This window comes from Oncorhynchus gorbuscha, linkage group LG15, assembly GCF_021184085.1.
Source record: "Oncorhynchus gorbuscha isolate QuinsamMale2020 ecotype Even-year linkage group LG15, OgorEven_v1.0, whole genome shotgun sequence".
In the NCBI taxonomy this organism is placed as follows: domain Eukaryota; kingdom Metazoa; phylum Chordata; class Actinopteri; order Salmoniformes; family Salmonidae; genus Oncorhynchus; species Oncorhynchus gorbuscha.
This window is the reverse complement of record NC_060187.1, coordinates 61,500,416-61,521,740: the sequence shown is the minus strand read 5'-3', so window position 1 is coordinate 61,521,740 and position 21,325 is coordinate 61,500,416. Positions and strand designations below refer to the sequence as shown.

At 43.8% G+C, this 21,325-nt stretch overlaps 1 protein-coding gene across 7 annotated transcripts in view; it reads left to right on the top strand.

The window, feature by feature from the left end:
- Nucleotides 1-21,325, top strand: part of gramd1a (GRAM domain containing 1A) — a 34,862-nt gene that overhangs the window by 2,750 nt on the left and 10,787 nt on the right. For 4 of the 7 annotated variants that reach the window (XM_046302099.1, XM_046302096.1, XM_046302098.1 and 1 more), the window contains 10 exons: nucleotides 1,563-2,711; nucleotides 10,867-11,083; nucleotides 14,134-14,154; nucleotides 15,003-15,087; nucleotides 15,208-15,311; nucleotides 15,644-15,739; nucleotides 18,826-18,906; nucleotides 19,224-19,342; nucleotides 19,684-19,981; nucleotides 20,568-20,724. In XM_046302099.1, coding sequence (XP_046158055.1) covers nucleotides 2,245-2,711; nucleotides 10,867-11,083; nucleotides 14,134-14,154; nucleotides 15,003-15,087; nucleotides 15,208-15,311; nucleotides 15,644-15,739; nucleotides 18,826-18,906; nucleotides 19,224-19,342; nucleotides 19,684-19,981; nucleotides 20,568-20,724 — 1,645 coding nt within the window. In that variant the 5' untranslated portion in view covers nucleotides 1,563-2,244. Of the gene's footprint in view, nucleotides 1-1,562; nucleotides 2,712-8,104; nucleotides 8,394-10,539; nucleotides 10,602-10,866; nucleotides 11,084-14,133; nucleotides 14,155-15,002; nucleotides 15,088-15,207; nucleotides 15,312-15,643; nucleotides 15,740-18,825; nucleotides 18,907-19,223; nucleotides 19,343-19,683; nucleotides 19,982-20,567; nucleotides 20,725-21,325 lie in introns of those variants that run through there. The other 3 variants (XM_046302100.1, XM_046302102.1, XM_046302101.1) reach the window with 3 other exon arrangements.

The window sequence follows — 21,325 nt, the reverse complement described above, 5'->3', positions numbered from 1 at the left end:
TTTGAAGTTGACGTGAGGACGTTGAAGTTGTGAATAATAGCAACCCAACTGATAACTTCTTGGCCTTGCCTGAACAAAATTGTTGTCATCTATGCCATGATCTGATTTTACCCATGCATCATAACTTTTAAGACTGGAGCCAGGATAGTATTGCATCTACGTAAACATGATTTGGGGAAGTCCTTGCTGTTGATGATTGTTTATAGCCCATCTGAATATCTGTGGTGTGTTTTATTGCTAGTTTACAAGATATGGCTGTGTGTGAAGCAAAGATCGAGTGTGTCACACGAGTATTACCATGGATTAGCAAACAAGAGTATGCCAAGATTTCTCTTGTGTAAACAGATGACCAAATACACTGTAGGGCTTGGGCTTTGACTAAAACTAGTGCCTGCACTTACCTGCTGGGCGGCAGGTAGCCTAGTGGTTAGAGCATTGGACTTGAACCGAAAGGTTGCAAGATCAAATCCTCGAGCTGACAAGGTAAAAATATGCCCCTGAACAAGGCAGTTAACCCAATGTTCCTAGGCCATCATTGAAAATAAGAATTTGTTCTTAACTGACTTTGTTAAATAAAGGTAAAAACAATTATACAAATTAAATTGGTCAAAAGAAGCTAGACAATAGATACAAACGCACACACACACATATTATCATGTCTGTGACAATATAACATATGTTCTGCATCATCTGTGCTGTCTGGCTGAGAGAGTTGATTTTTGTCTTTGTCGATTTATAATCTCTCTGCCATTTGCTGGTAGCCTAATTTCAGTTTGTGACAAAACAAGTGAGTATAGTGTAGAGAATCATTGTACCATCTAAACCACTGAAATATATTTTTCATACTCAAAAATATTGTATTTTCAGCTGTTTGAAGCTGGTGTACAAAACCAAAAGTAAAAAATGAAATTTAAGAATTGGGAGCATAGAAATAGTGCACAGATCTACCGCTTCTTAGACATCCTATGTGATTTTTGTCGGGTCGTCCCAAAAGTTACGTATTGAAGCTTTAAGAATGAAAAGAGGGGATGTTAATGTGGTTGAGCTGGATCTTGAGATTTGAAGGATGGGAGGTGTTGTTGGGGTGTTTGAGCTAATCTTTGAGATGGGATAAAGGATTGTTGTACGTATTGTGTATGTTTTTTTAAAGTACTTTAATAGCGTAATCCCTCATCATTTGACTCCAAGTGCGCACTATAATCACTTTTACTGACTTAATACCAGAAGGGAGCAAAGCTGCAAAATCTGCCTCACAGCAATTTCCAACCAAACGATGCATCAAAAGCAATCAGACACCACTGATATTGGACACAGAATACATAACTTCCATCGATCTGTCTCTCTGACGATCAATAATTCAAAACAAGCTGTCTGAGTGATTCAGTACTTCCTGATACCATTTGAGGTCAGATCTCAAAACTAATAGAAATAGATAACATGTATCAAAGTAACTGGGATCATCTTTTGTCCAGAACATTGATCTTCTACAATGTTAGTTTTTTTTCTGTCTATTAAGGGAGAATTAGACTGTTAGCCAATACTACAGTCTCTCTTCTCCTCAGCCCCCTGCAACAGCGGAACATAGATCGTTCTCTCTCCCACTGCAAGTTCTACCGTTGCTATAATGAGACCAAATGTGAGACTGCACGGCCTGTGAACTTGGCTCAATGTAAGAGGGAGAGCAGGCACATCGAAGGAGAGACGGAGACATCGGACAGAGGGGGAGTTACGGAAGAGAAGGAAGTGAGGAACAAAACTACAGACTACTGACAAAAAGATGCAAAGAAGCCCCACGCACAGAGCATGAGGTGGAGAGTTGGAAAATATTAGAGAGGGAGAAGACTGCGTTGTATTAGCTTTCTTAATTCAATAAGGGTCCCACCCTGGTTTCCTGCTGCAACATTATTGACTGAAATTAGGGGGAGAAGCTAAACGACTATAACCTAGTGTAGTACTGTCATGCCCTGCACTACCATGGAGAATAAAACCTGCCTTCCATAAGGGCATCTTTCATACTGCACCATCTGGACGTCACTGGAAACATGAGGTACATTCACAATGGTCCTAGCCTAGCAGTCTAGGACCAGTCCACAATTGATTTGTACCAAAAAGCAGAAGTTGTGATCGTTTCTCAGACCAACTTCCTCAACATCCTGACCTAGTGTCAGCATAATTTGCTTCGCCACAGCAAGCCTTGATCGGGGTGTTTTGAAGTAAAACAATTGGTCTGAAGAAGCTCTGAGAATGATGACCATGTCTCTGCTGGCCACCGCCGGACCAGAAAGTGGGGTGACCCAGCTCGTCCCCATTCCCACGCTGAACATCCTTCCCCCATCCTCAGACACCGAGGCCTGGTCCCGCTTTCCCAGCCCTCGGCCTCCCCTCCGCCACCGGCTCACCCACCCCCACCGGAGCAGAGGCCGGACCAAGAAGAGGAGTGATGGAGAACAAGAGGAGTCATCCAAACCCCGGTGGAACGGCACTGAGGAGGAGAGGGTGAAGGGGAGCGCTACTCCTCAAGGAAGCCCCTCACCTCTCCCTTCACCCCTCTTGCCCCCCCATGTGGAGGACACAGTCCTGGGCCCTTCCCTGGACCTCTTGCTACCCCCGTCGTCTCGCATCTCCTGGTCACGTAGCTCGTCTCTCGGCCGGCGCTCACGCTGGTCCCTCAGGAGTCTGCTCAGCAGGGAGTCTGACTGGGACAGCTGCAGGTCAGTGCTCTGCTCTCTATCTCTCTCCTCTCTAGGACAGCCAGGCAGCCAGAGGCCTTAGGTTCCCTGCAAGATTCACCTCAGACCCCCCTCAAGGCTCTCCCATCTAGGGATGGGCTCAGTTATCTGCAAGCTGCAGCACATTGGTTCATGGCCTTGTGATGTACTGAATCAGGGAACTGTAACTTAAGGCACTTAGTCCATTTTATACCTAAGCATTAGGTTAAATGATAATTCATAGGCTACATACTTCACTGATATTACATTAGATAAGACGAGGAGACTGCTAATGGTGTGTCACAGATAAAATAAATGGCACTGTTGTTTGACAGCGATACAGTTTTCTGTAATGGCACACCACAAGCCAACTATTTAGAAAGGGCACAGCAGAGGGCTTATTGGTTAAGCACTAAAACCACAGAGGGCAGATTATGCTGTTAAAGTCCTGGTGAACTCCAATCTGGGTTATGTCACAGTTTGATTTGGTCAGGCAGGCAGAGGAACATGTTCATTATGCTCTTATAATCTTTCAGGGAACAAAATCATTAGCCCAGGTCACAAACTTAAAGGTGCTACCTCGCCATAATTAAAGTAAGCCTGCATCTTACATTTTATTCTAGATCAATTGTAAAATTGAGGGAGAGAAATAAGCATATGAAGACAGGCATGAGGTTGAAAAGAGAGTACGCTAAAGGAAATGTTAGGGAAAACGAGAGATCTGTCTGTTGTAGCAGAGAGAGAGAGAGACACCTCCGCTTTGTCAGTCACAAGGATCAGGGAGGCGGGTTTGTGTGCACCACTCATCCTGCTTAGAATCCATAACATCACTGCTGGCCAATAGGAGCCCACGCTTTGTCTGATGTCACCTTTCTCCAATTGGAGGGGGTCTCTGGTGGTGCTGCAGTGTCCTCGGTGAGCCTGTTAAAGGACCATCCAGGCAGGCAGAGGGTGTGCCTCTGCTCCACATTAACAGCAGTGCCCTTGTCCTGTTCATTTACCAGTTTTTGTTTTGTTTTAATTAAACATTACTTAGATAGACCTCTGACATAATTTTACACCTAAATTATACTGCCTGTTAAGCTGGGATGGGCCTGGATAAATGTAACCACTTTTAAATTAATTGACCGAGCTATGGATATAAGGACAAAATTATAGTTTTTGCTTTTACATTGTTTAAAGTAAAACATTTCTTTATAGCTAATATCAGTTCTGATGGGGTACGACATAAGTTATAATCGTCAAGAATCAATGGCTATATATACAGTTGAAGTCGGAAGTTTACATATGCTTAGGTTGGAGTCATTAAAACTAATTTTTTCAACCACTATACAAATGTCTTGTTAACAAATTATAGTTTTGGCAAGTCGGTTAGGACATCTACTGTGTGCATGACACAAGTAATTTTTTTCCAGCAATTGTTTACAGACAGATTATTTCACTTATTCACTGTATCTCAATATCAGTGGGTCAGAAGTTTACACACAAAGTTGAGTGTGCATTTAAAACGCTTCGAAAATTCCAGAAAATGATTTCATGGATTTAGAAGCTTCTGATAGGCTAATTGACATCATTTGAGTCAATTGGAGGTGTACCTGTGGATGTATTTCAAGGCCTACCTTCAAACTCAGTGCCTCTTTGCTTGACATAGGAAAATCAAAAGAAATCAGCCAATACCTCAGAAAAAAATATTTTAGACCTCCACTAGTCTGGTTCATCCTTGGGAGCAATTTCCAAATGCCTGAAGGTACCACGTTCCTCTGTACAAACAATAGTATTAACACCATGGGACCACGCAGTCGTCATACCGCTCAGTAAGGAGATGAACATACTTTTGTGCGAAAAGTGCAAATCAATCCCAGAACCACAGCAAAGGACCTTGTGAAGATGCTGGCGGAAACCGGTACAAAAGTATCTATATCCACAGTAAAACGAGGAAAAAGGGGGAGGCTTGCAAGCTGAAGAACACCATTCCAACTGTGAAGTATGGGGGTGGCAGCATCATGTTGTGGTGTTGCTTTCCTGCAGGAGGGACTGGTGCACTTCACAAAATAGATGGCATCATGAGGAGGAAAATTATGTGGATATATTGAAGCAACATCTCAAGACATCAGTCAGGAAATTACAGCTTGGTCGCAAATGGGTCTTCCAAATGGACAATGACCCCAAGCATACTTCCAAATGGGTCTTCCAAATGGACAATGACCCCAAGCATACTTCCAAAGTTGTGGCAAAATGGCTTTAGGACAACAAAGTCAAGGTATTGGAGTGGCCATCACAAAGCCCTGACCTCAATCCTATAGAAAATGTGTTGGCATTACTGAAAAAGCATGTGCGAGCAAGGAGGTCTACAAACCTAATTCAGTTACACCAGCTCTGTCAGGAGGAATGGGCCACAATTCACCCAACATATTGTGGGAAACTTGTGGAAAGCTACCCAAAACATTTGACCCAAGTTAAACAGTTTAAAGGCAATGCTACCAAATAGTAATTGAGTGTATGTAAACTTCTGACCCACTGGGAATGTGATGAAATAAATAAAAGCTGAAATAAATAATTATCTCTACTAATCTGACATTTCACATTCTTAAAATAAAGTGGTGATCCTAACTGACCTAAGACAGGGAATTTTTACTCTGATTAAATGTCAGGAATTGTGAAAAACTGAGTTAGCCTTAGCCAAATGCATTTAAACTTCTGTTGCATATACAGTTGAAGTCGGAAAAGGCCATTGCTGTGAATGATGGTCATCTTGTCATCAACACTTCAGATCAAGTTGTGGTGAAATCCAGGCATTTTCTGTTTGATTCCAGTGTTTTGTAACACTGACTCTAAATTAGAATATTTTTTGCTGACCCTCTGTTTGAGAGGACACGTGAACTTATTAGGCCTGAGACTATTTGGACTCGTTCCCATTTAGCCTGGACGCATTACTACAATGAGGCACAATATTCTTATATCATTAAAACACTAGCCAGTTCATTTAATATATTTTGGTTACCATTGTTTTTGTCCTGTTGCATGAAAGAAACCCATAGTGTAGATGAGAATAATTGACCATTGACAGCCACACCCTGACGGGGACAGATGATTTGAGGCCAATGAAGGCATTTTAGTTATGGTTAGGCTAATGACTTCTGCGTGGCCGCTGTGGTGGTCTCAACAGACGGCTAATTTCCATGGGGATCTGAATAACAATTTGCATTCGAAGAACATGGAAGGATTCTAATGCAAATAATGAGTTATAATACAGTCGAGTATTCAGGGTGTTTAGTGGGGGCGGCAGTTGATTTGAATCGGAGGCCAACAACTCGTGTGTGAAGCAGTCTGACGTGGAGAAATGCGAGATATGTTATGCGAGGCATGTTCCTACAAGATGCTGTGTAGCCACATCTCCCAGTCATTCTATTGTAGAGACTTGGTAGTTAGGCTAAATATTAGCCTTAGTCTACCTAAGGTGATATTACCTCTACCTTAAACCTCAGAGAGGCTACAGTCTACAGTCTATGTCAGACCCCAACACTTTGTTGGTTGGGGACAGCTGTGTGGGGTGTTTATCTATCAGAGGCCAAGTTGGATTCCTCAGTGGCTTAAAAGCACTTTCCCGTGGTGATCAGACCTCAGTCACTTGCACAACTGCACAACTGTCTAAGCAGTAGCATAATTGTAGCGATAGTCTGAGCGACGGCGCGGCAACTTCTTCCAATATAAGGCTAGTAAATAGCCTAACACAGAACAGTTGGCTATCAGATCTCAGCACCACAGTCATGAAGTCAGTTAACATCTTAAAGATTGCACTTTGACGGTTTAACAAAGTGTTAATGTAAGACAAACGTGACGTGTAAATTTCCTAATAACATTTCTCCATAATCTGTTAGGTAACAAGAGGATGGATGACAGTAATATGGTGGGTGGGGGGAGGGGTTCATGTTTTCTCCAGCTCCACCACTGTTGTGTGCACACTTGAAGCTGAACAACTAAAACCCATCACATTTCTATAAAAAAAAGGTAGGTTAGGCATATGTTCTTCACCCTTGGGCTGTTTCTTTTAGTCAACAGTTCGTCAAACATTACTTGCAGAGTGGGGTTAACTGAGGTGAAGGGAAAACCACTAGCTGATGCATGTCCTCCCTGTGTGTTTAGGCTTGGCAGACTGATATCTAATTGAGTAATTGCCTTTGTACCGTCCCCCCATTCCCCTCTCTGCTGGCCACATAATCCCAGTTGATAATCCACCGACACACAAAAACAACTGCAGATCAATTGTCTGCAGGCCAGGCCATTGTCTCTCTGTAGCCTATATTTGAGGTGTTTGGCGTCGCCCACTGTTCATCATATTTATGTTTGGATTAATGTTGACTAATGAGTTTTGGCTCAGGTCTCCCACTCAGCAGAAACGCTGCCACTCAGACATTTTTCTGCTAGATAGTTTGGAACAGGGCCTCACCTGAAAAAGGTGTGGCACACAGGCCTAAAACACCACTCATCTAATTAGCCCAAAGAACATTGATCTCTCCCCATCAATGATGTGCAACCACTGCTCTTTGGTAAGTGACTTTCTGTTGAATAGGCCAGGGACCAGCTTTGAGTATCCCATCTTCTTTGCCCCCTCACTCATCTTCACGTTCTCGTTCTTTCTCTTGCTCCCTTCTTTACCCCCCTCCCCTCCTGCCTGCCCTATGAATTGAAGAGATTACAGCAGGCACTCCTGGACCTCAGAAAAGCAGATTACAGAGGGAGCGAGCAAGAGAAGGGGGATCTGTACAGCATGGATTATGATGTATCCTACTCAGTGGGTCTCTAATCCAGAGATGGACAGAGCGATTGAGGGTTAAAGGATTGGGTGGGCTTCGGCCAGGTGGACACTGCGGGCAGCACTGTTTTAGCACTGTATAATTACAGTCAGTGTGATAAACCATGTTAGCAAATGGCTGTGATATTTTGGTATTACACCATTTCATTACACCATGTTAGGCCTATATATAATCTGTCTACAACTGGCCCTAATTCATGCTTGCATTTTCTCCTCTTTCATAACCTTTCCCAATACTGTCTTTTATTGATTTTAAAATAACTCACAAATACTCTAAAAACCTATTTTATTTGGCTCTCTGTTCAACGCTACACTCTTAGAAGAAAAAAAGTTCCAAAAGAGTTCTTTGGCTGTCCATGTAAAACTATTTTTGGTTCCAGGTTCCATGCAGAATTCTCTGTGGAAAGGGTTCTACATGGAACCAAAGGGGTTATACCTGGAACCAAAAATGGTTCTCTGAAGAACCCTTTTAGGTTCTAGATGGCACCTTTTTTGTTTTTTCCTAAGAGTGCACTGCTACTGTGCATGGCCTCTCTTGTGCCTCCTCCTCCCCCTTTCTCTGCTGCCTGTGTGTTCAGAACGGATTACTTATGGGCGCAGCTTGTCAACGCTAGCTTGCCCAGACACAGAATAGGAGACTGGTTGAGTTCGGGCTACCTGCCTGCGAGGGAAGGATGTTGGTTATGGGGAAGTGAAACAGGTCGCACATGAAGTGCTCGTTTTTATATCCGACAAAACAGGCATCGGATGGACAGTGTAGCGTCGGCTGGCTCGGCGCTGTGCACACAGGACCGGTGCCCAAGTGATACAGATACTATAAAGCAGCGTGTGGACATCACGTCCAAATTGAAAACACCTCATGACATGGTAGAGTAAGTGTCAATATGATTATTTACGTAATAGGGCAGTCTGCCCTCCAAATGGAAATGTTTTGCCTATTTGTCCTCGTATTTTAAAGGTATAGGCTACACTCGTATCCATGTGGATGCGGAACTGAGGGGGGGGGGGGTGTCAGTGGTTGTGGGCAGTCAGTGATTGCCAATTGAAAGATGGATGGACTGGTAGAAAGGATATGAACGTCGTTTGATTCGAATTGCAATTTCGGAACCCGTGCCTGCCATACGTGTGCGTCTATAGCAGTCTGAAATCAGCGATCTGATTTGGCTAATTTCTGACCGCATCTGTTATTGTGCTTGTATAATTCATATCTCACGTAGGCAGCGCGAGTTCACAGTTACATTCTATCGTTGTTTACGTTCTGTTGTCTGACAGGCGCTATTGATGGTGGTGGTAGCGTTCATTTTGCGCCTGACTCATTTTACAGTAGGCTGTGCTTGGATGAAAGTAATATTAAAAACAGAGCTCGAAATAAAATATATTCAATATTGTGGTAGTTCCATTTGACAGTCATTTGCATCTCTACATTTCGTTTGTAAACTCACTGACAGATTGACACGAGCACGATGATGTCCGGTTCGGGTTACACCAGTGACGTATTTGAAGGGTCACACCCCACAGAATTAGAATACTAGAAAGGACATGAACCTTCTTACGATGGGATAAACTTAAACCATTTTGGTCAGGGAGTTCGTCAACCATGGTTTGCTATTTCTGTGATTAAAAAATATTTAAAATTGTGAATTTGAAGAATTTATCTGCACTTTATGTTAGCTAGCCAGCCAGCCTTTTTTAGAGGAATGATTCCATTAATTTATCAAATCAACTGCCGATATTGTAACATCCCATTCACACAATGCAGTTAATCCACAGCTATACATACACTGTCTGAAATCAGTTGATGATACGATTTAGACACGTTGTAGATGTAACAGGTTGGCTTACTGATATTGTATCATATAATAGCACTCTCAGCCTCCCAGAAAAACACACATTTCTACATTTATGGTCTATTTATATTTTAGAGGCTATTTATACCGAAAAGTGCATAATTATATGACAGTATTTTACATTGACATTTAATTCTTTCACAATTTTTTTGGGGGGCAGGACCTAGTTTGGGAAACTACTGTACATGGATAAAGTGCTTTGAGAACATTTCTGAATGCACAAATCTGGCAGCAGGCATCGCCTCAAGTGTTGGCTCATTCTTATGATTTCATCATTCAGAATCACAGCTACTATTGGTGGGTTATTTCACAAGGGGGTTGTTACCTTGCTGATATTAACCCCTAGCCCCCCCCGCCTTCCCTCAGGTCACCATGACAACCGACAGTTGGACCAGTGTGGTTTTGGCAGTAATGAGAGAAGAGTTAGAGGAAAGGGAAGAGAGACTGCAATGGAGAAGGGGAAGCTGACTGAACTGAGGCTATGGATAGGAAAAAAGAAGAGGGGAACACTGAGAAAAGAGAAACAGAAGGTGCATGAAGAGGAGAAATAGAAACCGATGCAAAAGAAGGGGTGAACAATATGATCTAGAGGTTGGTGGTAGTGTATAAATGCTTGTGGCTGTATACAGTGGAGGGATTACTCTGTGTGTGGGCTATCAGTTATTGCTTGAGATGAACAAAATGATCAAATGAGCTCACACAGTAGACCACAGTGTCTGTTGAAAGAGACTGTTTGTGTGTTTATAGCTAGTTAGTACGATATGATTATAAGAGTCAAAACAGAAGGCGGTTGTCAGTTTTCACCAAACTGCAAATTAAGCGCAAGTCTGCAACCATGGAAACTTTTGTTATGGCATCAATACAGCCATTTTTATGGGGCCATACCTGAACTCTGAACATGAGCTGTACATATTATGGCAGCAATATAGGTTTGACCTTGTCTTTTAAGTTCCGAATGTCTGCTTTCACTATATGGAAGACAACAGCATGTTTGTGTAAGCACACTACACACCTAACTTAATAAAAGTGCTCTTCATAAAAACCTCCATTGAACATTTTCTGCCCTAAGGTGTTTCATGTAGGCGTATTCATTGTTGCTCCAGTGCCTTGGAAATAAGATCAATTGAGAAACAGCACCTACCTACTGTAGTATTACCAAGCAGTGCTTTTTCCCCCATTTATGTTGATGGTAGAGGAAGGATCCACAAGGTTCATACCACTGCACTGCCACAGGTAGGATATCTGGGCTATATAGGAATGGACCGTGTCTGACCGCTCTAATTGCCACCAATCATTTGGGAGAAATGTTAGTGGTTGGTGATTAGTGTGTTTTTAGCTAAATACAAAGCACAGTTCTTCCATCTTTTCCAGCATGGCCAGATGGGCTTAACTACTTACATTCTTGGCCACTGAAATCTTGATGATGACATGAACATGAATGTCTATACTCGTTCCCTTAGCCTACCACTAATCTCTCTCTCTCTCTCTCTCTCTTCAGTACCGCCAGTAACTCTCCGCGCAGCACCCCTGGCAGCTCCCCCTCTCTGCGCCGTCGGGTGCTGGGGGGTAGTGGTGGGGGTGGAAGCAGGACCAGTGACGTGGAGGTTGGCCCGGGGGAGCGCAGTGGGGAAAGGAGAGGTTCAGACAGCCCCCTGCCCTCCGCCGCTGCTTCCGCATACCCCGTCGCCTCACGCCATTTCAGCCGCAACGCCAAGGTAAGGGTGCCCCGTCTAATGCCACTCATTTTGTTATGTCAACAATATACCGGGGCCATATTCAGTAGGAAAAGGAGGTGGAGCGTTGCAGACAGAAATGTCATGAATAGAGCTGACGTGATTCCTTTGTCTACATGTCAGAGAGGAATTTGTGTATTTCTATACTATATTTCTATTTGAACGTTCCACAACGATGTGTCCTGCTGAATACAGCCCTGCTTAGAGATAAGGACAGACATGACGACACAGCCACACAGTCAGTAGTCATTGGCCGTGTCCGAATACCCATAATTGCTTTATAAATAGTAGGCGTTTTGGGAAGGGTCGAAAAGTAACTTTTATAGTATGTGAAATGTAGTGTTTTAAATGTCAGGATGTCATACTCATTTCGGAATTTAATCTAGTAGAATTCAATGAACACTATTGAGGAAGAGAATAGTCTGTCTGACAACAGCTGATAATCAGCTGATGGGATGCACTGTGCCAAAATGTATGAATGAAGGGAATAAACGCAATTGCCATTAGATACATTATCCGTAGGATGCCTAGTATGCTGATATTTGTTGCTTACAGCATTTGTTTTTACTAAACAGTAAGTTTGAAATAGTATGTGGTACGATTAGTACACAGTATGGAGTTTAAGTAATGGCGTCAGCATGCTTCAGTTCGGCTGACGCCTAGATGAACTCAGCTAACCGAACGAGTGTGCTCGCACACTCCCTTAAAATACCTTAGCTGGAAAAACTAGAAAAAAGCAGCAATAGTACTTTTTGTCCATTTTGACACACTGTAGCCAGTACATTTCCTCAAAATAGTCAGAATTACTCAAAGATTACTCAAGAATCTGTCATTAATATGGACCTTTTTGCAGAGGAGACCTGTCGTGCACTTTGACATCTAGATTTTGGACACGGCCACAGTGTTAAATGGAATAGATTGACGGTGTGCATATTGTCAATGCGTGAATCATAGGCTAAAAGCCAAATGTTAAAGGCCCAGTGCAGTCAAAAACATGATTTTACTGAGTTTTATATACACTGCTCAAAAAAATAAAGGGAACACTTAAACAACACAATGTAACTCCAAGTCAATCACACTTCTGTGAAATCAAACTGTCCACTTAGGAAGCAACACTGATTGACAATAAATTTCACATGCTGTTGTGCACTTCTTAGTTCCTATGCTTCCTGGCTGATTTTGAATGCTGGCGGTGCTTTCACTCTAGTGGTAGCATGAGACTGAGTCTACAACCCACACAAGTGGCTCAGGTAGTGCAGCTCATCCAGGATGGCACATCAATGGGAGCTGTGGCAAGAAGGTTTGCTGTGTCTGTCAGCGTAGTGTCCAAAGCATGGAGGCGCTACCAGGAGACGTGGAGGAGGCCGTAGGAGGGCAACAACCCAGCAGCAGGACCGCTACCTCCGCCTTTGTGCAAGGAGGAGCAGGAAGATCACTGCCAGAGCCCTGCAAAATGACCTCCAGCAGGTCACAAATGTGCATGTGTCTGCTCAAACAGTCAGAAACAGACTCCATGAGGGTGGTATGAGGGCCCGACGTCCACAGGTGGGGGTTGTGCTTACAGCCCAATACTGCAGGATGTTTGGCATTTGCCAGAGAACACCAAGATTGGCAAATTCGCCACTGGCGCCCTGTGCTCTTAACAGATGAAAGCAGGTTCACACTGAGCACATGTGACAGAGTCTGGAGACGCCGTGGAGAATGTTCTGCTGCCTGCAACATCCTCCAGCATGACCGGTTTAGCGGTGGGTCAGTCATGGTGTGGCAAATCTTTGGGGGGCCGCACAGTCCTCCATGTGCTCGCCAGAGGTAGCCTGACTGCCATTAGGTACAGAGATGAGATTCTCAGACCCCTTGTGAGACCATATGCTGGTGCGGTTGGCCCTGGGTTCCTCCTAATGCAAGACAATGCTAGACCTCATGTGGCTGGAGTGTGTCAGCAGTTCCTGCAAGAGGAAGGCATTGATGCTATTATTATTATTATTATGCTATGGACTGGCCCCCCCGTTCCCCAGACCTGAATCCAATTGAGCACATCGGGGACATCATGTCTCGCTCCATCCACCACAGACTGTCCAGGAGTTGGAGGATGCTTTAGTCCAGGTCTGGGAGGAGATCCCTCAGGAGACCATCCGCCACCTCATCAGGAGCATGCCCAGGCATTGTAGGGAGGTCATACAGGCACGTGGAGGCCACACACACTACTGAGCCTCATTTTGACTTGTTTTAAGGACATTACATCAAAGTTGGATCAGCCTGTAGTGTGGCTTTCCACTTTAATTTTGAGTGTGACTCCAAATCCAGACCTCCATGGGTTGATAAATTTGATTTCCATTGATAATTTTTGCGTGATTTTTGTTGTTAGCACATTCAACTATGTAAAGAAAAAACTATTTAATAAGAATATTTCATTAATTCAGATATAGGATGTGTTATTTTAGTGTTCCCTTTATTTTTTGAGCAGTATATATATATATCCACATGAGTTTTGAAAAATATTGTGATGATGATGATGCCATTTTAGTATAAGAGCTGTTTGAAAAGACCATCTGGCATTTCAACCTGTTTTGGTGGGATGGAGTTCCAAACCTCTCAACAATAGCAGTTCGTTTTCAGTTTTTCCCTCCCCACTCCTAGACAGTCTTAGAAAAATTATTGCTTAAGGAATTGCTTTTTGCTAAGAAGCAATTTTTGTTTGTTTTGAATCAAAATGGTAATAAATAAAAAATCACAGTAAAGGTACTTTTTACACAAATTATTTAATATTAAGATAAAAACGGCTGCATCAGACCTTAACACGCAGGAAAGTCAGAGATGATAGAAACACACACCAAGCTTGATAAATGACCAGAACATCAAGGAACGTCATACAGGCCTAATAGCTAGTTTTTCCTCAGTGTCCCTTTTTAACCTATTCCCCAACTACATGAATGTCAAAATAGATAAGACTCTACATTTACTGTTTAATGATGGAGAAACCTTTTGGATGCTGTTCGTCACTGATTATCTGCTGTTCTTTCTTTCCATTGCAGAAAATGCAGAGCTGGTACAATGTAAGTATACACTTCAAGGAACTGTTCATCAGGGGCTCACACTCCGGTGCACTTTATTCTGCTGATGGTAGCTCCAGTGTTTCCTGGTTGGAGTGCACAGTACAGTATGACATGGCACTTAACAGTGAAATGGCACCAACAGATGCCGAAAACGGTTTCTGTTAAATTGCCACCTCCCTCATTTAACCATTTCACTAAGCTTTGAACTTTAGGTGATTTAACTGTTCAGTCACCTTAGTGTTCTTCTCATTTACCTACTCAGCCTGTCGGTTTTACCTCAGGGACATAGTATCTGATGTAATCTCACATGCCAGATGTACAGTGGGGTCCAAAGGTATTTAGACAGTGACACATTTTTTGTTTTTGGCTCATATAATTTTGAAATGATACAATGACTATGAGGTTAAAGTGCAGACTGTCAGCAGAGTCTTGTTTGGAGTCACAAGCTTGATGTAGTCATTGCATGCTAGGAATATGGGAACAAATACTACACTTTTGACTACTTCAATACACATATTAGCTAACTTGTCCAAATACCTTTGGTTCTCTAAAATTGGGGGGGAGAAAAGAGACTATGTACAACAACTGCTGTAATTTCTAAACAGCACCTGATATGCACGAAAATACCCTCAAATTAAAGCTGACCGTCTGCACTTTAACCCCAGTCATTGTATCATTTCAAATCCAAAGTGCTGTAGTATAGAGCCAAAACAACATTGCTGCTGTCCAAATACTTTTGGAACTCGATGTATATACAATATTCATACTGGTTCTGCAAGACTGGTTCTGCAAGATTATATTTGATAAAGCATAGAAGAGCAACAAAGTAATCTTTCTTTCTCTCTCAGGTTCTCAGTCCAACTTATAAACAGCGCAATGAGGATTTCCGTAAACTCTTCAAGAAGCTGCCAGACACAGAACGCCTCATAGTGGGTGAGTGACGCGCGACACTCACAAACACGTACTTTGTGCTGACACTGTGGAAGTGAAGGGCCGATGCTGTGGCTTTATCAGCCTGACGTCTCTCCTCCAACCTCTTCCTCTCCTCCCCAGACTACTCATGTGCGCTGCAGAAAGACATTCTACTCCAGGGGAGACTCTATCTGTCAGAGAACTGGCTCTGCTTCTATAGCAATATCTTCCGCTGGGAAACCACTGTAAGTTATAGACGCGCGCACACACTTTTTGTTCTTCTATCCTCGTCGGGACCTAAATTTGATTTCCAATAAAAATCCTATTTTCCCTAGCCTTAAACCCAACTCCTAAGCCTAAACCTCACCACTTACCCTAACCCTAATTGTAACCCTAAACCTAACATCTGAGCTTTAAATAGCCTTAATCCTGTGTGTGTGTGGGCCTAAAAATCCCCCAAAGTCCCTTGTTTTACTATCCTTGTGGGGACTTTGGGAGATTTTAGGTCCCCACAAGGATAGAAGAACCAACCCTCCACACACACACATACGCACACTAACCCTCCAGTTCTGTTCAGATTACAATCCTGCTGAAAGATGTGACCACCCTGACCAAGGAGAAGACTGCCAAGGTCATCCCCAACGCCATTCAGATCAGCACCGACCACGACAAGGTGAGCCAAGGGGCTCGATATTCAGTCACACAGCCTACTATGACGGTTCAGAGTAGTGGAAGAACAGTAGTTAACAGGTGCATCAATGATATGTAAAGAAAAAGGAAACTAACTTTTATTATAGGTTCTTGTAGACAGTATACGTATTGTTTAGCTCAGTGATTGTCAACTGGGGGGAGGGTCGCGAGAGGTTTATTTTGAAAGGATACCGCTGCAGCACTTATTACAGCTGCTGACTTTACACGCACAGTGTGTCCGCAGTGGTGAAATGGCTAGCTACGTTCGGATTCGGAGGGTTTTCGCCCTGCGCTCACTCGCTGACCAATCCAATAACGTTCTCACCCCCCCACACACACACACACACACACACACACTGATCCAATGAAATGACAGATTGTTATTTTGTTTAAATGTGACACGTCCACTTAGATAATACAGATATTTTGACAGCTAGCTTGATTGACAGCTAACTATGCAGGTGTGTTCTGCAGGCCTTGCACATGTGCATAGTTAACTGTCATTTAACTCATGTCGGCTAGCCGTCAGAGTAAAATCATGGACAAGTTTTTAAAACGTGCAGCTCCCTCTTCATCCATTGCTGCATCCCATATGAACACCAAGGCAGACAACCCGGTCCCTGTCAAGAAGAGAAAAAAAACCTCCCCATCAAATATGGTTTTACATATAAGACAGGCAGGGCGAGTGTGGACCGCAGTGCGTCCTATGCAACGAGCTGTTGGCTAATGAGAGCATGAAATCCCTCCAAAATGAAATGGGATTTGGACACCAAGCATCCAAGACAAAGATAAGAAGGCTGACTTAAAAAAAGAAAAAAAAGAAGGAAATGTCAATATCTGGAGTCCTCACAAGATGAATTGAAGAACCTATGCACGGTACAAGAAAAGGCACTTCGCATCATTCATTGAGGCCCAGCGCATTGCTAAGTGCAATGAATCCCACACCAGTGCAGAGGATCTCATACTCCCTGCTGCGATTGATATGTGTACTGAAATCTTGGGAGAGTTGGCTGCCAACCAACTTGAAAACCACACCCCTATCCAATGACAGGAGAATCCAGGACATGTCTGAGGGCATAATACGGCAGACATCCAAATGGCCATTACGCCCTACAGCTTGATGACTCTACAGGTTTGGCTCAACATGCAATTCTAATGGTCTATGTCAGGCACGCCTGGGATAATAACTTTTAGGAGCAGTTCCTTTTAAGTGCTGATTGGCCCACCACCAACACTGCAAAGCCTGTCTTTAACACAATGGATATGCACTTGGGCTCCGTGGGACTGGCCTGGGATGGGTGCGTCGGTGTGACCACTGATGGGGCAGCTGCTATGTCGGGAATGCACTCCGGGGTAGCAAAGTGGATCCTGGAGAGAGCACAGAGTGTGACGTGGAACCACTGCTTCCTACATAGGGAGGCGTTGGCAGCGAAGGACATGGTGCCTGAGCTCCACGCCACACTCCAGGATGTGATCATGCGTGTCAACTATATCAAAAAGAGTTCTAGGAGAAGCAGGTGTTTCAGGCCTTCTGCAGGGATATGGGGAGGGAGCACCATTAGGTGCTTTATCATGCAGAGGTTCGCTGGCTTTCCAGGTGTAAAGTGTTGGGTCGCTTTTATGAGCTTCGAGCAGAGATTTCTGCGTTTCTTTTGGTAAACAAGTTCCCTCTGCCCGAACTTTCCGATTGTGAGGAAATGCTCGCGCAGGTTGCCTACCTGGTGTATATTTTTTATCTGAATTTTCTCAATGTGTCAATGCAAGGGAGGGGGCACAATCAATTTGTACAGGGGGAGGAAGTGGAAGCCTTCAAGATGAAGCTTGCCGTTTGGGCAAATCATGTTTCTAACGGGAGGGATGAACATGTTTCCCAAAGCTGATTTCAAGATTCAGAATCCGATCAACAAAGCGCACGGCGACACACCGTTTAATAGCATCTTGTCAAGCTGCAGGGAAAGTTTTGCGACTACTTCCTGGAGGAGAACAGGAGACAAGATGACTGGATACGGGGACCCCTATCAAGTGGAGATGGGAAACATCACGTTGCCAAGCAACGAAGAGGATCAGCTGGTGGAGCTGTCATTTGATTGTGGACTGAGCATGCGCTTCCCGGAAATGACAGTTCTGGTGAGCGTAATGGTAGAGTATCCTGCTCTCACTTGTCATGCAATCAGAATCAAGGTACCGATCAGTCTGAAAGTGGCTTCTCTGTAATGGCAGTGCTGAAAACAAACTAAAATCAGAAAAAAACTGGACAGCCAGCATGACCTCCGAGTTGCCTTGTCAACCATCACCCCAGATTTCAATAATAAATTAACTTATCAAACTAAAGAAACACCCCCAGCTTTCCCACTGATAGGCCACACACACACACAAACAATAAATAAACAGGTTAATGACTTATTGTTCACTATGTTAATTATTATTGTTAATTCATTATGATTTTCATATTACATTTGTGATCTGGTTAAAAATGTACACCTTTAAAAAAAAAGGTCAAGGTTGTGTAACTATTTACATTGTAATTGATAATTAAGAATTCCTAATGATGGTGTTTTTTTAAACACTGGTATGTGTTACTTTTCATTGACATCAAAACCAGTCCAATAATGTTATGTTCTGAGTCTGATCATTTATTACACCCCACTCCTGAATTGGTGGTCTAAAATTAAATGGCTTATTCTTTTCAATTGGTAAATGTTTTCTCAGTTAATATGGCTGTGTGTACTTCCTTTTTAATACCACAATTGAGAGAGTCTATTTAGCAAGTGAAACCTGCCCAAAAAGGCAGCTACAATACAACATTACAAAATGTAATGATCAACATTCCATAATATTGGGTCGTGACTCAATTGTCATATTTGGATCCCAATGCAAAACCAGTTGAGAACCACTGGTTTAGATGCTTCCAATGCTTGACTGACAAACTTTTTTTTTATCATGGCAAAATGAACTGTCATTGTTTTTGACAAGCCAAATCAATAGCAATGACCATTAGCCATCATTCCATCGTTCACTGTATTTGTTTTCCTCTTTGCTTGCTCTCTTTCTCTCTGTCGTTTCATCCAGCACTTCTTCACATCTTTCGGGGCGAGGGACCGCAGCTACATGATGATGTTCAGACTGTGGCAGAACGCACTGATGGACAAGGTACCCACCTCCTCTCCCTCCTCCCACCTACAGCTCTCACACTCCTGCCAGTGTGACATTAACTGGGCATATATATCACTGTGCCGGAACGAAGGCACTTCCAAATACTGAGAGGGGGGGAAAACAATATTATTTATGTCGTTTATTGGATAATAGAACTATTCAGTGATGAAATATAACATAATGCAACGGGACCCAAAATGCATAAAACACTGACCAAAACTATCGGTTACTGAATTATTGATCGGCGTTTTTAATGTCCTACAAGAGGAAAATCCAAGAAGTTATTGAGACGGTTAATGTCTGTTTCCCTTCAGCCTCTTTCCCCAAAGGAGCTGTGGCACATCGTCCATCAGTGTTACGGCACTGAGCTGGGCCTCACCAGTGAAGACGATGACTATGTCTCCCCCACCGACGAGCACATTAACGGTCTACTGTGAGTGTACATGTTCGCTGTGTGTGAGAAAAAGTCTGAATTGTGTGTGCGTGTGACCATTTAGTTTGGCATTGTCCATTAAATTAGAACTCTCGTCCGTTAACTTTGATGTCTCTGGATTATCGATCCCTTCAATTAAAAGCCACTACTGGGATTGTGAATTGTTAATCATGCTGTTTCTTTCTCCTGTTTCTCCTCTGTCTTCCCGTCCTTCATTCTCTCGTTTTCGCCCTCTTTCCCCCGTACTGCCCTTTTTCTGTCCCCTTCATCTCTCTCTGTCTCTCTTTCTGTCTCTTTGTATATCGTTAAACCTCTCCTTCCATCCCCCCACCACATCTCAGGCCAGTGGATGAGTCGGTCTCTGTCTCTGACCTGTTGGACCTCAGCTCCTTGGGGGCCATAGCTTCTCTGGGCAGCTCGCCCTCCTCCATGGCAGCCTTGTTCCCCAGTGGCCCCCTCCTAGCCAGCGGTGGTCTGGGCTCCTCTCCTCCCTCCTCATCCACCTGTCTGCCCGTAGACATCCCCGGCAGCCCCTCCCTCGACCCCCCGGACCCCAGCCCGCCCAGCTCCCAGAGTTCCCTGCCCTCCACTACACACACCGCCTCCTTGTCCGCCCCCGCCTCGGCTGCTGCCTCTTTCGTGAGTTTTATTTGATTTCATGCCAGGGAACTACAGGGTCGTATTCATTAGGGTAAAATGTTTCAAATCTTTTGTCTTAAGTAAGTATGACCCAGGGCATCGGGAGGCGGGGGGTTGGGGGTGTATATAACTTTGAACTGACTTTGGAGATAGTTTCATAATTATGACTTTTCCATGGTTTATCTTGATAGGATACATATACCCCAGTCTTACCCCAGTAGATCAGAGTCGCTTGTTGGCTCTAAACGGCCATCCGGATGTAATGTTAATGCTCTGTTCCAAATGGCACCCTCTTCCCTATATAGTGTACTACAGGGAATAGGGTGCTATGGCCCTGGCCAAAAGTAGTGCACTATATAGGGAATAGGGTGTTATTCGGGACGCGGCCCATGCTGTGCCTAAAGGAGCCAGTGTTGTTGTCTGACCAGGGCGGAGTAGAGAGGCTTTGAGGTCGTACTAGTCCTCCAAGGCTCCTCAGTTATGTGAGGGTGTTGGGATTGCTGTGTTAGTGTGTTTCTGCCATAATGACCTCACAGCGTGTGGTAACTAACTACCCCTTTCTCTCCCCTCGCATGCCATTTCCTAGTATGTGGAGGAGGACGGAGACTTCCTGTTGGAGTCTGCCAATCACATGATGCCCCCGTCTGCCACCAGCCTGGGAAACCTCTCCTCATTGGACCAGCTCACCAACGACGACGAGCTGCCCACTGACCCCAGCAACTCCTCAGACACACAGGAAGAGGGTGAGTTCCTGGAGCCCACAGGAGAGTAGTTTCATGGAAAAACATTTACGTTTAGGCAAACATAGACAATACATTTTAATCTGATGCAGACGTGGGAGATTTGAGAGGGAAAAATGGGATTGTAGACACTTCACAAAGGTGAAATTCTAATAGTCCGTAGAGTGGTTCTCTCCTCGTCTCCTTTCCTTCCTTCCCACTAATCTGAAAGAAGGTGACAGGTGAAAGCGATTGGTTTCCACTCTGCTGCTTTCAGCTATCCTTTTTTCTCAGATTAGTGTAGATGCAGAAGAGAACGCCAGTTGAAACTACTGCAAATACTCCCTTCCTGTTGATACCATAATAGTAGTCTAGTAGGACCTACATTACTGTAGTCATGGACTCTCCTGAGAACAGACTGTTACTTGCTGCATTAAAGGCAAAACTCAAGAGAAACTCGAGACGTCAGCGTTCACTTAGCAGATGACAGAGTACTAGGAGCAGAAAAACAATATATAGTGACTGATTTGACCGATAAAGTGCAACGTTCACGTTACAGAAGTCTGAACTGTGCTAGTGTTCGCAACCACAATGTATTTACTTTGAGGCCTGTAAAGTGGGGAGT